The sequence below is a fragment of the Talaromyces amestolkiae genome, assembly GCF_001896365.1.
Source record: "Talaromyces amestolkiae strain CIB chromosome Unknown scaffold5.1, whole genome shotgun sequence".
Taxonomy (NCBI): Eukaryota; Fungi; Ascomycota; class Eurotiomycetes; order Eurotiales; family Trichocomaceae; genus Talaromyces; species Talaromyces amestolkiae.
Window position 1 is genome coordinate 1392811 of NW_024468041.1, and position 21773 is coordinate 1414583.

At 45.3% G+C, this 21773-nt stretch overlaps 7 protein-coding genes across 7 annotated transcripts; 3 read left to right on the plus strand and 4 right to left on the minus strand.

Annotated features, from left to right (window-relative positions):
- Nucleotides 1-2426: 2426 nt before the first annotated feature.
- BHQ10_003559 (uncharacterized protein) lies at nucleotides 2427-3446 on the minus strand (the record flags this gene model as incomplete). The annotated part of the gene is made up of 1 exon (XM_040875828.1): nucleotides 2427-3446. One exon carries the CDS (start codon nucleotides 3444-3446, stop codon nucleotides 2427-2429), a length of 1020 nt encoding a protein of 339 aa, XP_040732063.1.
- A 656-nt stretch (nucleotides 3447-4102) lies between these two features.
- BHQ10_003560 (uncharacterized protein) lies at nucleotides 4103-5086 on the minus strand (the record flags this gene model as incomplete). The annotated part of the gene is made up of 1 exon (XM_040875830.1): nucleotides 4103-5086. The coding sequence occupies one exon, from the start codon at nucleotides 5084-5086 to the stop codon at nucleotides 4103-4105; it is 984 nt and encodes a 327-aa protein (XP_040732064.1).
- Nucleotides 5087-5799: 713 nt separating this feature from the next.
- On the minus strand, nucleotides 5800-6843 carry BHQ10_003561 (uncharacterized protein; the record flags this gene model as incomplete). The annotated part of the gene is made up of 3 exons (XM_040875831.1): nucleotides 5800-6388; nucleotides 6446-6495; nucleotides 6562-6843. The coding sequence occupies 3 exons, from the start codon at nucleotides 6841-6843 to the stop codon at nucleotides 5800-5802; spliced, it is 921 nt and encodes a 306-aa protein (XP_040732065.1).
- Nucleotides 6844-7391: 548 nt separating this feature from the next.
- BHQ10_003562 (uncharacterized protein) lies at nucleotides 7392-10886 on the minus strand (the record flags this gene model as incomplete). The annotated part of the gene is made up of 4 exons (XM_040875832.1): nucleotides 7392-8024; nucleotides 8075-8240; nucleotides 9742-10659; nucleotides 10723-10886. The coding sequence occupies 4 exons, from the start codon at nucleotides 10884-10886 to the stop codon at nucleotides 7392-7394; spliced, it is 1881 nt and encodes a 626-aa protein (XP_040732066.1).
- A 639-nt stretch (nucleotides 10887-11525) lies between these two features.
- Nucleotides 11526-13855, plus strand: BHQ10_003563 (uncharacterized protein; the record flags this gene model as incomplete). The annotated part of the gene is made up of 9 exons (XM_040875833.1): nucleotides 11526-11607; nucleotides 11654-11794; nucleotides 11853-12172; nucleotides 12235-12315; nucleotides 12374-12577; nucleotides 12636-12708; nucleotides 12768-12975; nucleotides 13082-13264; nucleotides 13324-13855. The coding sequence occupies 9 exons, from the start codon at nucleotides 11526-11528 to the stop codon at nucleotides 13853-13855; spliced, it is 1824 nt and encodes a 607-aa protein (XP_040732067.1).
- Nucleotides 13856-16262: 2407 nt separating this feature from the next.
- Nucleotides 16263-18005, plus strand: BHQ10_003564 (uncharacterized protein; the record flags this gene model as incomplete). The annotated part of the gene is made up of 3 exons (XM_040875834.1): nucleotides 16263-16496; nucleotides 16566-16840; nucleotides 16898-18005. 3 exons carry the CDS (start codon nucleotides 16263-16265, stop codon nucleotides 18003-18005), a joined length of 1617 nt encoding a protein of 538 aa, XP_040732068.1.
- A 744-nt stretch (nucleotides 18006-18749) lies between these two features.
- On the plus strand, nucleotides 18750-20840 carry BHQ10_003565 (uncharacterized protein; the record flags this gene model as incomplete). Its single annotated transcript, XM_040875835.1, has 5 exons — nucleotides 18750-18801; nucleotides 18859-19202; nucleotides 19289-19477; nucleotides 19540-20659; nucleotides 20731-20840. The coding sequence occupies 5 exons, from the start codon at nucleotides 18750-18752 to the stop codon at nucleotides 20838-20840; spliced, it is 1815 nt and encodes a 604-aa protein (XP_040732069.1).
- Nucleotides 20841-21773: the final 933 nt, after the last annotated feature.

Below are 21773 nucleotides of genomic sequence, written 5' to 3' on the forward strand. Positions count from 1 at the left end.
TTCTGAAAGTTTAATAAAGCAATATATTTTTTTGAACCCAGAATTGGTGATATTTTTTAAAAATTGCATCAGTCAAAAGGTAAAATGGTATCAGTGTTCTCGGAGATATCTGGAGATGCGGCTGAAACTACCACAAACAGAAACTTCAGCATTGCGCAACGCTAGCCTCTTTTAGCAGTTCTGTCCGCGCACCAGACTCTCAGTCCTAACCCATTCAGGTGATGGCCTCAGGCCTTCCTGCCCCGATTTCTCAAGTTTCAGCTTCTAACAACAAGATCAATTAGTCATTCGGGTCACCAACAAATTATTCTACAATCTCGTGTCGCTTCACGGAGTTACGTGGTTTTTTCCCGCAAACTCTCCGCCCTTCTATCGAGCGGTCATATACGTAACTCTTAGTGACTGCTTCGCGACTTTTCTGGGGTCTGCGGGCTATATGATCGATCGCTAAACTCCGGTGACTCAAGTAAACAAACATGGTCAACTTAGGGCCCTCCAAGGCCTGTCTGACATGCAAGAGACGTCGAAAGAAGGTATGTCTGCCCGTGCACATTACGATTATCTGAAGTGGCAATTGTTTTCAGCAGCTGACTGATCCACTCATTGATCCCTGTAGTGCGACGAAACTCGTCCGGTATGTGTCCTGGCTCTTATGCGCATGCAGATATTAAACTAGAGCCCACTATATGGTTTATAAGACACAAAACAGCTGACTCCTGAACACAGTCCTGCCTGCGATGTCGCAATTCAAACCGGACATGTGGCGGTTACGAACACGCCGCTCAAGACTATCAGATTCGCCAATACGGCAGTAAACAGCAACGGGCCCACGGCTCGGCGCTAGAAAAACTAATAGCAAGGAAATGCACTTTACCGAAGAGAGAACTTCTCCCTGGCATGTCGACTCTCCCGCCTGATGCCTGTCCCAAGGAAATCAAGGTCGAAAGGGCCGATCAATATGCCCTGCAAGCATTCTTTCACGAATATTGCATTCCATCATCTAATACCAGCATATCTCCGGGCTTTCTGAGGGGTCTCGAACAGAAGTTTTACGACGTTGCACCCGACTCCCTGCTTAAGATAGCTTGTCAAGCTGTTGCATATGCAAGCACAGGAGTCAGCCTTAATCGCCCATCATTGTCACATCGATCGGCCGTACTATATCAAGATGTCTTGTCGCGATTCACCGTTGCAATGCATGATTCAGGGTCAATTGAACGTGAAAATTCCTTATGTGTAGCAATGCTTTTAGGTCTTTATGAGGTAGTTATTGCATTCTATTCTCTTAATGCTTACCATACTTGCAACTAACTTTGGAACTAGATTATTGTTGGAAATGAACTGTACCCAGGATACCACAATGCACACGCTAGGGGTGTTGCTGCTTTGCTTGGAATAAAAAACTCCCCGCTTCACCTAGTCGAAGCGGTGCATCGTGGTCATTCAGCCCTGTCACACAAAGGAGCCAAGGTATTTCATTTCTTTTCTCTTGTGTCAAGTGAAAACTAAAACGCGTTTAGAGGCATACTGATGCTATTTTTACGGTACCGGGCTCATCAATATACGCTAGGAGGTTGGATGATCTTCTCCTTTCGCTCGGCTCGCTCTTGAAACGTGCAAATACCCTCCTTGAAGGCTCTCCAGCCTTCCTCGGTGACACACTCTATCAACTACAAAACGAAGCAGTAGATCTGGATCATGCTTTCTCAACGTGGGAACAGACTAGAGAAAAGTCATTCCACCCAAGCACAGTTTTCCACATTGAGGATAATCACGGACTATCTTGGTGTAACGTAGGATTTTGGCCCGGAAAGGTAGACACTTACTTTGATCTTTATATGTCTACTGTGTGGAACGTCTACCGCGCCAGTCGCTTGTTGCTGGTCGATTTAATTCTAAAACTGTCAAATGCGCTCAATGATGGCAGAAGTCCAGACGCCGAAAGTGAGATCGCCGCTTCTCTGGTTGACGGCATGCTGTCTTCGATTCCTTTCCATCTAATTGAAGATCTGCACGGTTTTTCGCGTGAGGTACATACTTCAACATCGATCAAGAATCCAGGAAGAGCAGTAGGCGGATTGTTGCTTATGCACTCCATATTTATTACTTCGCATCTCGATATTGTCAATCAACCAACACAGGATTATTTAAAGAGGTGCCTGGGATGGATAGCGCAGAATATGGGAATTGGGCAGGCTTCAATCCTGGCTCAAGTGCGTTCCCTCTTAATCTACGTCTCTGGGAAAAATGGAACATCTGCTAATTTACATCATAGGCTCCGAACATAGACTTTGAGTACCTTTCTGGTAGTTGTATGATACTTCTGGTTGGTCTACTCGTTTGATACATTCAATAAACAAGATTGTAACACAATATTCGAGTTTATAAGAAGGTAGAGGTCAATGTACATCAGATCCAACTAAGAATTACAAAGTAACAACAATTTTAGTCGCAGAAACACCCTTCATAATCGCATGGATGCCATCCTGAACACGCTCCAATCCCTTTCCAATGATAGTCGGCTTTGGGGCCACCACATACGATCCTGCCTCCAACGCTTTTGGCAAAAAGTCCTCGTAGATCGACTTTCCCAACGAATTTGTAACGAGAAGATCACCGCGGATGTGCTTGATCTCAACACCTTCAGGTGGAGTAGGGAAGCGAGGCTTGGTAGTAGCCACGAATTTGGTTCCTTCGGCTTTCTCGGCAATTTCGAGACAGTGCGGTGTTGCGGAAAAGCCGATGCAGTCGAGAACACCAGCCAGAGTCTTACCGGTTAGGGCGGTGAGGATGTCCTTGGTAACAGTAGGGGAGTTATAGTCAAAAACTACATCTGCGCCTAGGCTCTTGACGTAGTCAAAGTTTTTGGCTGATGCGGTGGTAACAACCTCGTAACCTGCAGCTTTGGCTATTTGAATACCATTACTACCGACACAAGAGGCGCCACCCCAGATAACGAGAGTCTTGCCGACGGGCTTCTGGGCTGGGAACGTAGGCAACTGTAAACCGAGATAATCCTCATGAAAAAGACCTGTCGAAGCCGTCGAGAGACAGAGAGGAAGTACAACCGCATCCTCAAACGCGACATTCGCCGGAATCTCAGACGCCATGTTGGTCGCCACAATAGTATAGTTCTGGAACGCCGCACCTTCTGGTTTTAGATTCCAGAGAACCAAACCGTGACCAATGATGCGGTCACCTTCCTTCCAGCGGGTGACGTTTGGTCCAACAGCGACGACTTCTCCTGCGACATCAGTGCCGAGGATCGATGGATATTCGAGTGGGAGATACGCGAACTGCTGGACACTGCCATCGACAGGGTTGATGGCAATGGCGTGGTTTTTGACGAGAACTTCATTCTCCTTAGGGGTCCACAGAGGAGCTTCTTTGACTTCGAAAGGGACCTTTTTGGCCTCGGTGATCCAGGCGGCGCTGTTGGAAGGCATCTTGAATGGTTGAGAATGTATGTATCTGGGAAGATATGTATATGTTAAGAGTCTGGGGAAATGTGATATAGCGGATCGTCTTAGACAAGACAGCATTTGGAGTCAGATAAAGAAGGAATTATGATCGATGGATGAGATAGAAATCTGGGATGAGGGGGTGGAAGGTCCTATTTATACCCTTGAGGTGCATCTTGTCGGTCGAAAGTATCGGTCGGCACTGCCATAAAACGGATGAGAGATGATACCAGAATGTAAGATTGTTGCATATACACTGTGTTGACAGTTTGAGATTATATGAATCGCGCAACGCTAATCTCGATCTGATAAGAATGAGTCGGATTTCACTTCCCAATCAGGCTAGCGTTGAGCGCTCTTCCCTTCGCATGTTATCCGTCATGGTGACAACTTATAATGATTGAATAAAAGATCGAGTATTAGATCGTGTATTAACAGCATAGGAGGACTTAGAGATCATGCTTCCAGTCTTGTGTCTTCTGTCCACTCGGGCATTGCATGTTAATTCCGTGCTTACTAGTTACTGTAAGACGGCAATTACTTTGCCGTTATTAAGTCCGCATTGATCCATTCATTAAGCTATTCATACAAAACCCAAAATCTAGAAAATAAACATTGAAAGATGATATATGAAAATTAAATCAGAGCAAATCCTTCAAATCAAAACGAAATGTTTCCGAGTCGGGTTTCGCGAGTGTCTTGACCGTCCACTCCCATAGATCCTCCTGTTTGTCCTGATCGTAACTCACGTCACTCGACTTGATCTGCCTGTTTCCTTCATAGTATTTCCCACTACCAATCTCCTCATCTGACTCAGTCACTAATCGAGCCAACATTTGCCCAGAGTATTCCGCAGTATGGATGTTTGGTGAGATCAGGAGGCGCAGGAGCGGCATGAGTCTAGGCAGAACTTTGAGCCACAGGAATTTTTCGAGCCCAGTGGCATCTCGTGCAAGTCCAGTGCCGGGCATAAGACCTGGGTCAAATGCCGCGACCGTCCACTTTTTTCCTGTCTTCTTGTTGATGGCTTCGAATCGTCGTTGGAGGGCATAGCTATACAACACGTTGGTCAATTTGGTTGTAGCGTAACGCTGACGGCCGTTGTTCTTTAAGGCATCGCCTTTGGGATGAGCGATTTCTTCTGCGGATGAGTAATGCGCATCCGGCAGACCAGACTTCTGAGCTGGATCATGCGTGCCGCTACTGACAATGACCACTCTGGCCGTATCGGCTAAGTGATGGCGCAGAAGAGAAAAAAGAAGAGCATGGCCGATATGGCTGATGGCAAAGGTCTTTTCGAATCCATCGCCGGTATACTGTACATCCCCAGGAAATTGCAGTGCCGCATTGAAAACAAGCGAATAAATTGGAGGGAACTGATTGGCTTCCCACACCTCCGCAAAGGATCGTACTTGAGCAAGACTAGACAAATCTAGGGGCAGGAACTTGACGTTCTTCTGGCCGAGTAAGCGATTGATGCTCTCGGCGGAAGAATTAGGATCGGATCGCGATGCTATGACGATTTGATAGTCGGGATACTTCCGAGCAAGGTTGATCGCGCATTGATATCCGAGATTGGCGGTTCCGCCTGTGACGAGAACGCTTCGATGGAATTTGCTGGGCATTTTCTTGATATGGAGATTCAGCCTTGATTATATAGGTAGTGTTGCAGATATCAGGGTCTGTACAGGAATAAGGACGTCGATGTTGTATGGGATGTAGAGAACTTATAACTCTGACTATCGAGAGAAGGAGAGGCTGGATATTTATGCTGCAGCATCTTTCGAGCCGGTTCACTTGATTTCAAATCAAAAGGACCGTCAATTCGTTCGTGTGTTGAATATTCACCAATGAGACGCACATTCATAATCTCAGTTGCCTAATTCTGCAGAAATCGATGTACTTCGAAGAATAAATTCAGGATGTTGATGCTGGAATGCAAAGTAAAAAGCAGTCGGTGCCGTTCCGGTTAGCGCTGGCCGCTATTAAGGTCGCGGTGGATACATAGTGGAGACCCTGGCACTAAGGGAGTGCAATGATAATGATTGCTTTGAGAGCGGCGACGGTCCCGTTCCGGCATAGCGCGACAACACATGCTCCAGGATTAGGGTATTCGCATTGTCCTTGAGTCAAATGGTGAATGAATAAGTTACGTAGGTCAGAATAATTTCTGGTTCTATAGGGGCTGATATTCTTTTCAATTTCCCATGGCGGCTCTCCTTCGGTGGCCGAATTATCTAGCGAGGAGCCTTCTATAACTATGCGACGAATCMGGCACCTTAAAAGGGCACACCATTTGATTAGCATAATTTCTGCCACTAAATTCAATGGCCTGTCGTCAAAGTCGTGCAGAAGCATCTTGGCAGAACATATCACTGAGCCATATCGCTAGCATCCCGACCATCTCCTTCGTGCAACTGTGACCGGTGTTGTCCTGTACAAATAACTTGATATTTCTAGACTGTTTCCTCCTCGCTACCCATTCTTCCGTGTATTTTGCCGGCACCAATGTATCGTATTTCCCGTTGCATAACAGTAAGGGCACATCAGTCGGGAAGCTTTCAGTCACTACCCGGTCTCCATCACGAACCAGCTTGTCGAGGGTGTTTGGCCACATCCGCCGTTGCTGAGGATTCATCAATTCGTATAATTCCTTGTATTCTAGTGAGTCGATATCCGATATATCAGTCTGAATGTTTAGGCGACTGAGAAGCAACGATGCCAAATTTGGTGAGCCGACGACCATTGCGAAGCCATGCAGTCGACCCGGAGCTAGAGACGCAATGCGCCATGCAGTATGACCGCCCAGAGAGATGCCGCCCATAATATTGTATATACAGGCACACTGTGGTAGGTATGCTGGTATGAAGTCCATGATCAGTTTGAAGTCTTGTGCAGATCCCTCAATCATAGAGAGAAGGTCTAGCCTAAGACAAAAGTTAGGCCTATGTGTGAAAACGAGATTTGATTAGTACATCACATACCCGTGATTCTCATTCCCGTCCGCCCAAGTTCGGTTTGCCTGAGGAGAAATCTAAAGGGGGAATGCTGATCAATATCACAGGATTTAAAACTTGGAGCATGTAAAATATGTTTTTACCTCTCTATCCCCGTGGTTTCTCATATTCATAGTCACAGCAATGAGCTGCGCTTTCTTCTGCTTCCCATCTGTCTGATATCGATGTAGCACTTCATGTGCAACGCCTTCTGTGACTTTATAGGTGCGAGTCCTATTATGTGCAAGATATAGTATAGCAATATTATCATCAACGCTGCATTTCAACTCCTCTAAGCCGTAAACATAGACTCGAACTCCACCAATCACCAGCTCTTTCTTGCTCGATAATGGCGTGTTAGGTGGGAGAGAAAAGCGCGGCTCCATTTTGTGGTAGTTTAAATTAGGTTGAAAGTTCTATGCGTTCATTCATTGTTATGATGCGAGAACTACATATGATAAATTGTTGTCAAGAAGCTTGACAATCCGGGCACTTATCGTCGTGGTTGCAAACCCTAGTTTAATTGCCGAAATTGCCGCGGTGTCAATGATCGGTACTTCGGTACAAGTTTGAAGATAATCGCTTTAATTGCCCTTTTCTTTGACTTTGATTCGGAATTCTACATTTATACTGTGTGCATCCTCCTTTTGGAATCATTTTTGAGTTCCGAGTATAATTGAGTTTGAAAGGGACTGGTTTTTGACGCACATCGAGATAAATATATACACTGATCGTTGTGGGGCTCATTCCAACTTTTTAAATCAACACTTTGGAATCTATGCTTAGAATAAGTCCTGATGACAGACAAAAAAGAAAATATTGTCCAGCTCTTTAAGAGATGAATGTAATGATTCCTACGAACTAGAAGCAACAATCGAAGCACGAGCCCCGTAGCTAAGACGGGTCTTCATATATTCAGGCAATTGCCGGCTTGCTAATAGTTGGCACCAAGCCTGCTAACAGAATGAGCTTCGAAGAAGTTCATTATTATTGGTGTCGCATTGAACGATGCTGGATGATGACCGGCTACCGAATTATCTGAATTTGGAACCGTACTAGGCCAGTCATGCCCAATAACAGAATCGTACACAAGCTCAACAAGACCATCACCAAAACTGTACACCACAGTGTCAGTGGCTAATGGTTTTGTGATGTTGTGAGTAGGTAGATCATCTCTTGCTGCCCATTCCTGGATAAAGTGTGGTATGGATGGCAAGCACTCGTCCTTTCGTTCCCCGCCCGCATATGCGATCGTGGTGTCATTACCCCCGTGGAACGCGAGAAAAGGTATATCTTTTCGTCCTGGAGAGCACGGAATTGAAACCGTGTCCGGGTCACAAGTTTCACTGTCAACATAATACGCTCCGGAGACGGGGGCAAAGACCGAGAACCGAAGAGAAAGGTCCGAATCACAAGCTAATATGTTGCAAAATCCAGCACCATCCGATTTTCCAGTCGTCCAAACTCGACCTTGGTCGATGCAATAACGGCTCTCAACTTGATTTAAAATGTCCGTGGTAAATTGAATGTCGTTTGTTGTGTCATTTGGAACACCTTGCCATTTTTCCTGGGTCAATGTTAGTCGTGTACGTACCATTAATAGTGTCAGCTACATACATTGATCCCTTGGGGGTAGACTACCAAAGTATGTGTATTGAATTCAGGACTGGTCAACTCATCAAGCTCCAGTTGATCCTTCGCCGTCCTATCGCCTCCATGATACGAGAAGATGACCGGAGTTTCAGCATCTGACGAATAGTCGAGGGGAATAAAAACCAGGTAGCTACGTTCCAATCCAGTGCTGGTTATTGTGACATTATAAGTGCCTCCTTTTGCCTGGCCGGATGGTAGATTCTTTCCACAACCGTTTGCGCGTATGCTGACTGGACTTGAGCAAACTGATAATACCAGCACAAGCAACCAGGTAGTCACTTTAGCATGGCAAAACATGATTCAAAGATGGAACAAATGAAGAACGACTGGGGCTAGAAAATTATAGAAGGAATGAGAGCAACTATGACTTGAGACTTCTGATTGTGGCTTTTAATATTCAACAAGTATGAAGCATGAAGAATGAAGAGGCTCATACTCAGTATTTATGCATTCGGAATGTACCAACCTCCTTGCTTGACACATACCCAGGTACCTACATACTGTATTAGTTTCAAGCGGATTTCCATGTCAGAACGACAGACATAATGTAATTACCGCAGAAGAGTATCAAAAATTCACTAGTATTGTACTTTGGCTGTAATATGCTAGTGACCATGTCCCAGCAATAAGCAAATAACTCTAAGATAGCTCACAGTATAACCGTCGGAAAGTCCTATCTAGCAGCTGGTCAAACTTTCAGTAATGGTCTAATTCTTAATTCTCAAGGTCATCTGCCCCAGTTTCACTAATTTCATATTCGGATGCGGGGAACGTTGATTTATGCGGGGATATTCATCCCGCTAGATTAAACTAAAGTACAGCAGGCCCCATATAAATGAGGGACAGCATTTGGGAAATGAGGTTCTGCCGAGTTTACCGCAGTTCGCCGGTGAATAAGATAGTAGGTGCCTGCTCTCGTTACCGTTTCGGCCGCTTACTGTTATCTCGAAGGATGTCCTTCAATGTACTGTATCAGCCTGATTACGAAGGTCTCTCATACTTTAGCATTCCGTGATCCAGCAAAAGCCGAATCTAGATAAGCAAGGTTTGAAAGAGTGAATCACAATTCATTGGTTATAGCTGTGTAACAATTCAATGCTAGGTTATAGGACATATCTGAATTGCTTGTTTTCCATATCAGTCAAGTCCTCGTCAAGAGAATGATGTGTGCTTCCCACGCTGCTAATTCTATTGCGACGGGCGTTCTCAATCCTCAAGAGAAAATAAGTGCCAAAAGCAATAATGATTACCAAACATAGGCAAACAAAACTGCCAATGAAACCAGCACGGTAAAGAGGACCTGGGGAAGCTCCAAAGATCAAGGGACCAATGATGTTGCCAATGCAATAACCGACAAAAGTAGATGCACTTGTAGTTGCTTTCTCTGTATCATGCATTCAAAATTAGACAATGGCTTTCGATAGACACCGCAATGAGTCAGGGGGTAGAACTTACTGGTATGTCCAGCGATGTTGGATGCAGCCAAAGAAACAGCCAATCCACCCGATGCGACCTGTACGGCAATGAGAAATATTCCAGCAAACAACAATCCTCTATTATCTCGTGGACCCAACCAGCAGATTAAGGTCCCGGCGATTGATATCATAACACAGATTCCGATGCATAGATACCTGGTGTTTGTGAACTTCCTGCTCACATAGCTGACTAGGAGAATACTCAGAGCCGTGATAGCTCCGATTGGGCACGTAAGAGCCAGAGATTCAAAATGACTGAAACCGAACCCGTTGATCACAATCGTTCCGAATGTGCCGATGGCACCAGAGGGAACCCCGGTAAGGAGGATAAGCAAACTACAGCTGTACATTTTGTAATCTCGAAATGCTTCAAGGAACTGCGCCCTGTTGAAGCTATGGGTGATAGTACCAGCTTTGTTCCGTTCCAAGCGTTGAATAGCAAGCTCCCTCTCAGCATCAGTTAAGCCCTTGGTCTCCATCGGGTTGTCGGGGAGTCCAAAGAAGAGAACTATCGACCACAGAGTCGTGACGGCGCCTAGAATTAGGAACATCGGTTTCCAGGATGCTAGGGGCCCATGTATCTGGCCAAGCCCATAGTTGATCAGAGGCGAAATAGCGGTGGCAACCCCAACGCAACAGTACCAAAGACCAGTTCGTAGACCCTGTTCTTCCCTCGTCCACCAAAACGTGACCAGCACAGTGAAAGTTGGGGCCACTGCGGATTCCAGGATGCCTAAAACAAGACGGTTGACAATAATACCACCGTAATTTATACAACCCGCGGTCGACATGACCACAATGCCCCAGAAAAAAGTAGCACCAGAAATGACCCGTGAAATAGAAAATCGTTGCGCTAGGTATGACATCGGGTACGTGCCAATAACATAGCCAACATAAAAAATCATAGAAGCATTGGAATACTTTTTATTATTGGTAATCGGTGTCCCATTCGCCTCATACCCAATCACTGTAGTCAAGCCTAAATCGGCGTTGAGGTCGAACTGAGTTGCTGCACTCAAAATTCCTTTGTCATAGCTTTGCAGCATATATGTAAACATCATGAGAGGGACGATCCTTTTGTGTTTGGTGATGATTTAGTTAGGAGACTCGAAAGAGTTTTGAAGAAACAGTTCGTACCAGAGATCCAGCTTTCGTACGAGTTTGCGCTCTTCCACATGAGTGAAGACCTTGTGTGCCTTTTCCTTCCCCATATTTTCGACTGTTTCGACTGCAGGCATAATGGTGTCCTTCGCTAGTCCACCCTGCAGTTCAAGGTTCTCAAATCGATCGTTTACGACCATGGTGACTTATCTGGCATTTACCCGACAATTGTAACTGTTTTCAGGCAAGTGCAGAGCATTCAAACTTCATGAACAAATCCATGAATCTCCTCCACTCTTATATGTACTACCTTTCATTAGGTAGCCCTCCGGTAGATTTTCGATGCCATGAAACGACCACATGTTGTTCGCGCTACAACATGGCCGGCTATTTACCGAAACATCCGTAGCGTATATTCAGCTCTGGTCGAAAATCAGCAGCCATTGCAATACGAAGTACAAAATTAGGTTTGCCAAACATTGTTAGAGATATCAGCTTACGAACAACTGCATACCTAGATTGTGGGAGAACGAAAGTCTGCACAAAAGTGCCGACTTAACCGAATTCACCGACAAAAAACGCGGGGTTCTTGCTCCACATATCTAGTTTAAATAATTGCCGTGACCGCCCCAGATTCCCGACCTTCTGGTTCCTCTTTTACCGCGGCAAAGAGGGGGAATCGACCATAGACTGGTGAAGTGATAACACAGAGCTATACTGGATGGATAGAGCTACCTCCCAGATTGATAGCTCTGCCACGAGCAATAGCTCCAGAAGAGTTCAGCGATTACGTTCCAAAGTTGCATGTCAGCTGTGTCATCGTCGCAAGGTACGCTGCGATGTGTCGCAAACGGGCTCTCCCTGTTCAAATTGCCAGTATGAGAGCGGTGTTTGTCAAGTATTACCACGCAAAAAACATCGGTAAGATATAGCATAGCAACATGAACTGCTGTGTTATACTAACTAGGACTGAGACCACGCCGCCCACGTACTACTGCTCCGCACAATGTCGCCGACTCAAATATAGCCGATGATACTCACGATGACCTACAAGAACCGGTCCACCAAGAAGAGTTTTTACCGGATGATAGTCCATCCTCCTATATCGGTAAATCTCGATCAGTACCAAATGTTGACCAGAATGTCTGAATAACGTCTCCTCGTAGGCGACCAGCGTGGGCCGCGTTACTCAGTCTACGATCTTTGCCATCCTGGCACCCCTCAAGATGCACAGCCCCCTACAGGTCCACGGGTACCCAGAACCGAAGCTCATAAGCCACATGAAGTAGAACTGATTCGGGCCAATGGGGCCTTCGTGACCCTGCCTAAGGATGTGCCAGACGAAATTATCCGGTGCTATTTTCGCCATGTACACTTTCTGATACCCATCCTCAACGCGAAGGAGTTTCTGGATGAGTACTATTATAATGGCTTCCAGAATATCAACCCTCTACTCATGTGGAGCATGTGTCTGGCGTCTGCCAATGTAAGAACAATTGCATAACAGCTAAATACTATGTCAAATCTAGCGGTTAATCTCGATTACAGTTTTTAGACGAGGAAACTCTACAGAAAACGGGCTTTGCGTCGAGAAAAGCAATGAAAGAAGCCATGTATGGACGAGCAAAAGTAGGTTGCAGCAGACAGATATTCAAAAAACATTCGACTGACCATGGTGGTCTGTCAGTGTCTATATGATCTAGACCGGGGTACAGATAAGTTGATACTTATACAATCCGTGCTACTCTTGAGCTTTTGGTATACCGATCCTCAAGACCATACTGGCGCTTGGTACTGGGTTGGTATCGCCATATCCCTCGCCCAAAGCATCGGTATACACCGCGACCCGCAATTTACACACAATGTAATGCCTATCGAGTCACGACCTCTTGTTTGTCGAATTTGGTGGTCGTGCGTGATACGCGACCGCTGGCTTTCGCTTGCTAAAGGTCGCCCTATGCGAATTCATGACGAAGATTGTGACGTTCCAATGCCACGCGCAGAAGATATCTTTCATGAACTGTATGCCATAGATTCAAAAATCCGAGATGTGTTTGTTCCAAGTCAACTTGATTTGTTAGCAGAGACATGGATCGGCCTCATGAAGACCAGCTTTTATCTCGGACAGATTCTACGACTCTATTATCGCGTCAGAGGTCCGAAGCCGTCTCCACAGGAAATAGAAAAGCTAGCGAGCGATTTACATTCGGTTGGGCAGATGGAAGTCCCACAAGCAAGCACGGATGACCTTGTCCTTATCCACAAATACCACCTGGATCTCTTTTACCAGTGAGTGTTCTGTATCTGTACTTTCTAATATTGGATGTTCACTGGCATGGCCTCAAAATTATTCAATATCATTCATAGTGCTTACCGATACTGACTTTTGATTTAGGGGCACGCTAGTCGTCTTATATCGGCCATACGTTCTTAACGTAAATGTAGAACTTACGCCAGACGACAATGCTCCATGGCAGGAAATCGCAAAAACACGCGCTCGAGCTGCAGCATCAGCAACAAATATGACATTAGAAAAGATAATACAGCTAAATGTTTTGAACGTGATCAAGCCAATGATGTAAGAAGTGATCTGCAGCCAAACGGTCAGGTTGGATGTTACTAATCCGCTTTTGAAAGAATTACGGCACTGATCCCAACTATGCAAATTCACTTACATGACTCTCGCTCAACGAACGCTCTTCAAAGTGGCCTAGCAACCAACAAATTGCAGCTGTGCATGCTGTTCCTTGCAAACATTAGTGACACTTACTGGAGCGCAGGGGTGATGTATCGGCTATTCCAACGTGCTCAAAACATATTGAAAGCGGTGAGCTATACGAATGGCAGCAACGGAACGAAAGTAAAGAGGCCGCCTGAACTTCCACGACAAGATAACATGGTCAGGCCTTACACGTCTCCTGAAACTATCGATAATTCTATGCCATCCATATCACATTCCAATGGTTACGAACCTGCCAGACTCGAACAAACATGGCCTAATCAAGAAGGCATAAGTATAAATGCGATCGATCAATTGCTGAATCCTGACTTTGCTCTCCGCGATGACAATTATGATGCCCTATTTTCCAGCTTCGGCCTTGATGGGCTAGGCCAGGATCAACTGTTTCTCGGAACTCAGAGCGAGACTCGTCAGGATATGGCCCCATAGCTCTAACGTTCGTTAAAAATTACAGCAGACCTAGAATGAAGAAATGATTATTGAATAAGTTCTTTTCGGATTTCGGATTCATTAGAGCTAGGGCTATTTGGGTTCAAAATCCTACTAGGCCTCAATAGGGCTAGAGTAGGCACCTGACCCTCACTCGCCATGTGATTTGCTCAAAATTGGATCACGTGATATAGCGTCCCCACACGGCACATCTCCTCTCCGATGGCATGCCCAGGCATCCAGACAATACCCCAGTCATTGAGATCCGGCTTCTGACATTAATTTGAGCGATATGTCTTCAACTGATCTTTTTCATTATTTGGAAGCTCACCAGGTGCTCATTTGTATATCCTGTCGTTACGCCGTGCAGCCAACGGCTATAATTCGTCATCTCAAGGATATTCATCATCTATCTAGTAACAAACGCCGACAGCTCGTTAAGTATAAGGATACCTTACGCCTGAAGAATCCAGAAGATGTGCACCCTCCTTTCCCGCAGGACTTTCCAGTGCCTTACCTACCGATTGAGAAGGGATGGCAATGCCAATTCGCAGGCTGTGATTATCTATGCGTCTCAAAAAAGCGCATGGAGACTCACTGGCCTGCAGAGCATGGCCGCAAGGGTGTCTCCACCCGCGATTGGAGTTCTACGTCAGTTCAGACGTTCTTCCGGGGTAATATGCTTAAGTACTTCAGTAAAGATTCCAGATCTCGCATTGCCACCGTCCAAATCACTCCTACAAAGCGTCTGGAGCCTATAGTCTCAAACACTCGAGACGAGACCATATCACCATCTGAGTTGCAGTTTATTAGCAAAATCCAGCAAAAATACAGTCTGGACTCGGTAGATTGTTGGATATTAACCCAATATTTGGTTTCCAGTTACAAGAGCTTCACAAACGACGAGGAAACCGAACATATCTGGAAAAATATTGTTCCAGATCTTGCATACAGTAATAAATTCCTACTACATGGGCTCCTTGCTTGCACGGCTCAATATATGATCCATATGAATTATCCGCAACGACAAGAGCTTATCCTAAGAGCTTGTTCACATCAAGATCGTGCCCTTCCAGCTTTTCGTGAAGCAATCGATAATCCGACAAACAACAACTGCGACGCTATTATGACATTTTCATATTTGTTGGTCGTCTACACATTTGCCACCTCTTCCGCCAATTCATCCGACTCTCTTCTTTTTGTCGCAAATAGTGTAAAACATTCCGAAGGGGACCCTATAGTACCACTATGGCTTKTCTTTCTTCGGGATGGCTGTGCGATGCTTTGCGATGTATGGGATCTTCTTGAAAATGGTCCTCTTGCCGCTTTGACTACTGCCTGGGAGTCGGAAATTTACGGTGGCAATGATCTCCCATACTGGACTCATTTTTCGAATGTCGCCTCTAGAAGGAATTTCTGGTCAAACGACGAAGTACGAATATATGGCGACGCATCTTTATTGCTGGCACGGTGCTTTGCTACCATGGATCGTCAGCAAAACGACTCTTGGGCAACTACCTGGAAAATCCTAGGATTATGGCCTATGCGCGTAGAGTCCGAGTTTATGACACTTCTTTACAACCGCCATCCGGGGGGTCTGGTACTTCTAGCATATTACTGCATAATTCTCAAGAGCATGGAGCGTTATTGGTATTACGAAGGAGGAGCGGCAAAGCTAATGCTAACGATTCTGAGTGTCTTGGAAGAGAGCTGGCATGATTTCATCCGAGAACCGATAGGCCTAGTTCTCGGGAAAGCATATTCCCGGCAAAATGATGAACGTATTTTTGACGCACGTGGATGATATTCAATACAATCAAGTCAGCCTTAGAGGATACCTATCCCGATCCAGCCCCGGATCTAAGCATTGAGAGCTGTATCGACTGCCTTTGAAATGCCGTGGGAGCTCTTAATTCGATCCCAGCTCTGATTGGCGTTCGTCCAGATGAACTAGTGCTAGTGATAGGTGTATCAGATATGGGCAACACCGGTAGAACCGGTTTACCCGAGCTGGAACACCACCTACAAGCCCCAGCTCCCCATTTTGTTGAATTTTCCCAAAAGGACCTATAGCTTATGTGGGGTTCTCTTGGAAGTCTGATTAATATTGACTTCAACTCTACCATGTCAATCTCTGAATCGATCAGTACGTTCATTATGGGACATTTTCTAGAGTCCGGTGTCTGCCATATGCGATGCCCCACAATGGGTCTCTCTCCCCAGATTACCCCAGAATCTCCAACGTTACTCCGTGTCTAAGCAAAGCTCGGTCTAGACAAATGGCGTGGAGCACTGGGATGTCAGTATATTACTGTACCCCAACCCGGGTTGGGAATATGTATTGTAGGCTCGCTCGACAGCTTCCTTACACCCCTCTCAGAGTCTGAACTACCAGCGAAAATTAACAATGGGTCTCGGTGTGCTAGACGACAGCCATCTGGAACATGTTCCTGGAACAGCACTATTGACCGATGTTCAAGGCATCAACACATCGCCACTACGACATGCCAAAGGCAGCTCCGATATCTTGCTCGTTCCTCAACCATCAAACAGTCATAATGATCCCCTCAATTGGCCACTATGGAAGAAGGACTTTATGCTTTTCTTGATTTGCATAGATACAGCAGTTGTCGGTGCCTGGGTAAGGTTTCATCTGGCATTTTGTGCTCTCCGCAAGATAAATGGGGACATTAGTCTAACTATCATTCAGGGCCCTATGATTGCGCCTGGTTATACCTTGATGGCTGAACAATTCAACATGTCGTACAATTCCCTCAATGGTGGATTAGGGTGGGGATTGTTTGTTATTGCATTCTCATGCTTCATCACACAGTCAATGGCCGTTGTCTGGGGGCGGCGACCTATTTTTCTCCTGGGCAATCTGTTGTTGTTCATCAGCAGTACCTGGGGATATTTCGCAAACTCGTACAAGTCTCTCCTGGCAGCGCGTCTAGTGGGATGCATTGGAATGTCGCCTTTTGAAGTGTACGACGTCAATCTCAATAACTCTACAGACATAGCTAATCAATCGGCTTAATGCAGGCTAGTCACGTCGACCATTGCTGATATGTATTTCGTGCACCAACGCGGCGTCCGTCTAGCGGCATGGGGCCTATGTCTCTCAGTTGGCGTCGGTGGTGGAACGATTATCTCAGGATATATTATTCAAGACCTCGGTTGGAACTGGACCTATGGAATTTGCGCCATTATGTACGGTGTTTGGATCATAGTGTTATTCTTCTTCTGCCCCGAGACCGCCTACCGCCGACCCTCGAGTTTCGACACGGACTTAGGCACAGAAGATAAGATAACTCAAGCTATAGATGACAGCAAAGTGGAGGCAACCAATGTTGAAGATATCGAGACAAGCGCATCTTCGACCGATATTGTTGAAGCCAAACATAGCTACTGGTATGACTTGAAGATCTATCATGGTCGCGTTTGTGACGATTCGTTCTTCAAAGTTCTTGCCAGGCCTATCATGATGCTGATCTTCCCACAAGTTATCTTCTCATTTGTCGCATACGGATTGACTTCGTCTTGGCTCATTGTCGTAGGAAGTATGCTCGCAGAGTTGTTCATGGCTCCTCCATACAACTTTTCGGTCTCGGGAGTTGGCTTGGTGTCGATATCACCTCTGATCGGAGCAATTGTCGGTGCTTTCATCTCCGGGCCTACAGCTGATAAGGTAATCACCTATATGAGCCGGAAGAATGGCGGTGTGTATGAACCAGAGTTCCGCCTGGTTATTATCATAGTGCCACTTATCCTTGGTGGCATGTCATTTTTCGGCTTTGGTATATCCTTGCAAAATGAAGATCCATGGATCGGTCCGGTCTTCTTTTACGGTCTGCAATATTTCAGCGTCGGATTTATGACCATTGCGGTGTACGGATATCTGACCGATTGCCATCGAGACAAGGCTCCGGAAGCCTTTGCATCGATCAACCTGAGAAACATCTATTCTTTCGGCATGAATTATTTCGTGGCATCTTGGATTTCTTCACAGGGTCCCCGGGAGGTATTTTCCATCATCGGTGGTATTCATGTTTTCATTTGTCTTATGGCAATACCCATGTATATCTTTGGCAAGCGATGTCGCAGCTGGACTAGTAGGGTGCCCATCTTCCAGAAAGTTATGCGTGCATAATAACCCGGTAGAGCCCGTCCATGGGGTCTTATCAGCCTGGGATGGTTCAAAGAATGCCTTTCAGCTGAAACCTATCTGAATAAATTTTCGACAGAAGAACTCTGTACTGCTCGAGGTTGACTTGCCCTTCCTCTCTTCTGTCACTGTTAGAGCTCAACAGCAATATCAGATTGATCAAGCACACAATAAATTCAATACATTGTATTTGTTATTCCTCGAAGGTTCAACTGAAAGTATTACAGTATCACCTATTGACCCCGCCAACACAACTTTTGTATCCCCTGCAACATGCAGCGAGAGCCTTGGCACCCAAATCCAGCCATCCCGTGCTCGGCAAAGCTCGTTTCCCCTCCTTTTTAATGACTTGATCACAACGAGACGATATAGGAATTGTACCCGAATGAGCCAATTATCTTGAAACACGAAGTTTTAACCGTTACATAAATTTCTTACCCCAGTCTTGCTGACTGTTCCTTGTCATATTGTCGAAGCAACCTTCCGATAATCTGATGAGGGGTCTGAGAGAAGCGGTAGGCTACTAAGATCCCTGTACGTACATTCCGTGAAATATGTGGTTGTGAGAGATATACTACACATGGCTGTCACCATGTGATTCACGTATATAAGGCTCCTTCCCCAGGCACATAGCCATACCCATCACTGCCATGAATCCCGAGTGATATTTGTTTCTTAAATTCTTAAATTATACACATCATTCGTCGGTTATCACTCAATACTAGGGCCATGTCAATCAGCAATCAGATCCCTAAAGAAGTCGATATTGTGGTTGCCGGTGGTAAGTATTCCTTTAGGTCTATATTCAATATCATAACAGGCATCCTAAATTAGATAGGGGGAACAACTGGCATCGTCGTAGCCTCAAGACTGGCCAAAGCGGACCCAACTCTGTCAATCCTCATACTCGAACATGGCCCCGATGTTCGTGACAACCCACAAATCGTCAATCCGGCACTTTTCATTACCAATATTCTACCAGGATCAAAGACAGCTACATTCTACACTGCTGAGCCGTCTGAGTATCTGAACGGTCGACAAGTTGTTGTTCCGATAGGAGGATGTTTAGGTGGAGGCAGCTCGATCAATTTCCTTGTTTATGTTCGGCCGCAGGAGATTGATTTTGATGATTGGATGACAGAAGGCTGGTCCGGGAAAGAGATGATCACATTCTTCAAGAAGGTGCGTTATGTTGGCATATTCGTTATCACCGATGCTTACTTCTACTATCGTCAATTATAGATTCATGCTAACGTTTATCGATACAGTTTGAGAATTTTCAGAACGCCGATCCCCAAGTTGACCCCTCCATTCATGGTTATGGTGGCGAATTGAGTATTTCAGCGGGTTCAAATGCGCAGGATGGATTTCAACAAGACTTCTTCCAGGCTTGTGAAGCCATCGGTATTGACCAAGTAGCCGATGTTCAAGACTTCAAAACATCAAATGCTGTCGGAGTAAGCTTACCCAGTTTCTGAATTTCTTTTTATTCGAAAGCTAACATCAATTATTTTACAAGAAATGGTGCAGTTGGGTCGACAAGAACGATGGACTCCGTCAAAATGTTCCTCATGGGTTTCTATATCCCATTCTGGATGCGAACAATACAGGGCTACAAGTTGCCACAGAAGTAAAAGTTGGAAGAATTATTTTTGAGAAGGAAACTAATCGTGCTTATGGAGTGGAATATTTCTCCGGGAAAAGCTCTGAACCACAAGTTGTTCATGCTCGCAAACAAGTCATTCTAGCCGCAGGTGCACTGGGGTCACCACAAATCCTTGAACGCTCAGGTGTTGGAAGTTCGGGCCTGCTTTCACAACTGAATATTCCGCTAGTAAGTGATCTGCCGGGTGTTGGGTCCGATTATCAAGATCACAACCTGGTCTTGTATACTTACAAGTCCGCCGCGACGGAGGAACAAACCATAGATGGACTGCTCAGCGGGCGATTCAGCCTTGAAAATGCATTCAAACAGAAACTTACCACTCCAGAACGGTATATTCTTGGCTGGAATGGTCTAGATTGCTTTGGAAAACTTCGGCCATCGGAAGAGCAGATCAAGTCCTTTGCGCCTTCATTCAAAGAGCTTTACGACAGAGACTTCAGAGACCGCCCAGAGAGACCTATGATGTTGCTTGCCACCATTGCAGGCTACCTCGGTGACCATTCAACTGTTAAAAGCGGGCAATATTTTACTTGCATACCTTACACTGCTTACCCCTATTCTCGAGGCTCAATTCACATCAAATCCACATCTCCATTTGACGCACCGGAATTTAACCCAGGCTACCTGTCCGACCCAGCGGATGTTGAGCAGATGCTATATGGTTACAAACTTCAGAGAGAAATTGCGCGACGCTTGTCCCACTATCGCGGACCTCTTGAAAGCACACATCCCAAATTTCCATCTGGATCGAAGGCATCTTACGAGTATGTGGATAATCTTTCTGCCGAGAAAGGATTTCTAGTGCCCATTGAATATACTCCCGAGGACGGTGATGTTATTAGGGATTATATTCGCCAATCAGTGGAGACTACATGGCACAGTATGAGCACCTGTGCTATGAAGACACGGGAGAATGGTGGCGTTGTCGACGAAAGGCTCAACGTTTACGGCGTTGAAGGTTTGAAGGTTGTCGGTACGTTCAGTTACCCTGGTGTTTCCAAGATACTGCTTTTGAGGGTATATGACTGACTTGCAATTTGACAGATCTTTCGATTTGCCCTGAAAATGTCGCAGCGAATACATACTCAACTGCTCTAGCCATCGGCGAGAAGGCTGCTACCCTTGTTGCCGAAGACTTGGGTATCACACTTTGATTAGCGCAATAAGGCTTTGTATTGATATTTTATGATCATCAATTTCCTATTACTGCATCTACATACTTTAGTATAATTGGTTTTTTGTTGTTGACAAATAAGCTTTGGATAAAAGCTTGCTTTTTAGGCTCCTTTGCTGCCGATAACATTCTTGTTTTTCGATAGTCGCTGCCCTAGTCATATGCACAATATGTTAGTAACGCTTGGGCGTAATACCGACTCATCATCAGCAACACTTTGTTTTTGCAACCAGTGTACTTAAGGGGTGCCATTTTCTCAGATACAGTAAGGTTGACTTAGGGCCTAGCTACTTGTTCTAGTAGTAAGTGATATAAACCGTTCATTTTATCGAATATTCAATGGGTTGTGTTTGGAGCGTTTTGCAAGAATCTACTCAACAGATAACTCGTGTATTCTGGGCATGGACAAAATACACAGGTGAATTCATTGGGCTAATACCGGCGCTGTAAAGCGAAGAAGATATCAATGAGCAGGCATTCAATCATCAAAGTCGGAATAGCATGAATGTTGATTCATAACCCAGATAAGCGATGAGGAACAAGAAGGTACACATCCTCCCATCCCGACCTATCGTTGCTGAGCAGTCCTGGTCCAAATTTCATTTCCCTCGTTGCCGGCATGAGCTTGCTCTAAGTCTCATCCGAGGTTATTTTCTTTAGCAACATCAGTTGCGAAGAGATACATGGACCGGCGAGAATTTTTTAGAACGCAACATTAACAACAAGACCTTTAAAGGATTGATAGGGTCATATTATCTTTTATCGACAGCCAAATTGAGCAATCAGATAAGTAATACCGAAGCATTGGCGACAAAGATGGAAGAAGCGGGACTAAATATGGTATATTCTCAAATTGAATATACGAAAACATAATACCAAGCCTGTTTGGAGGACTTCAGACGAATGGTAAGAG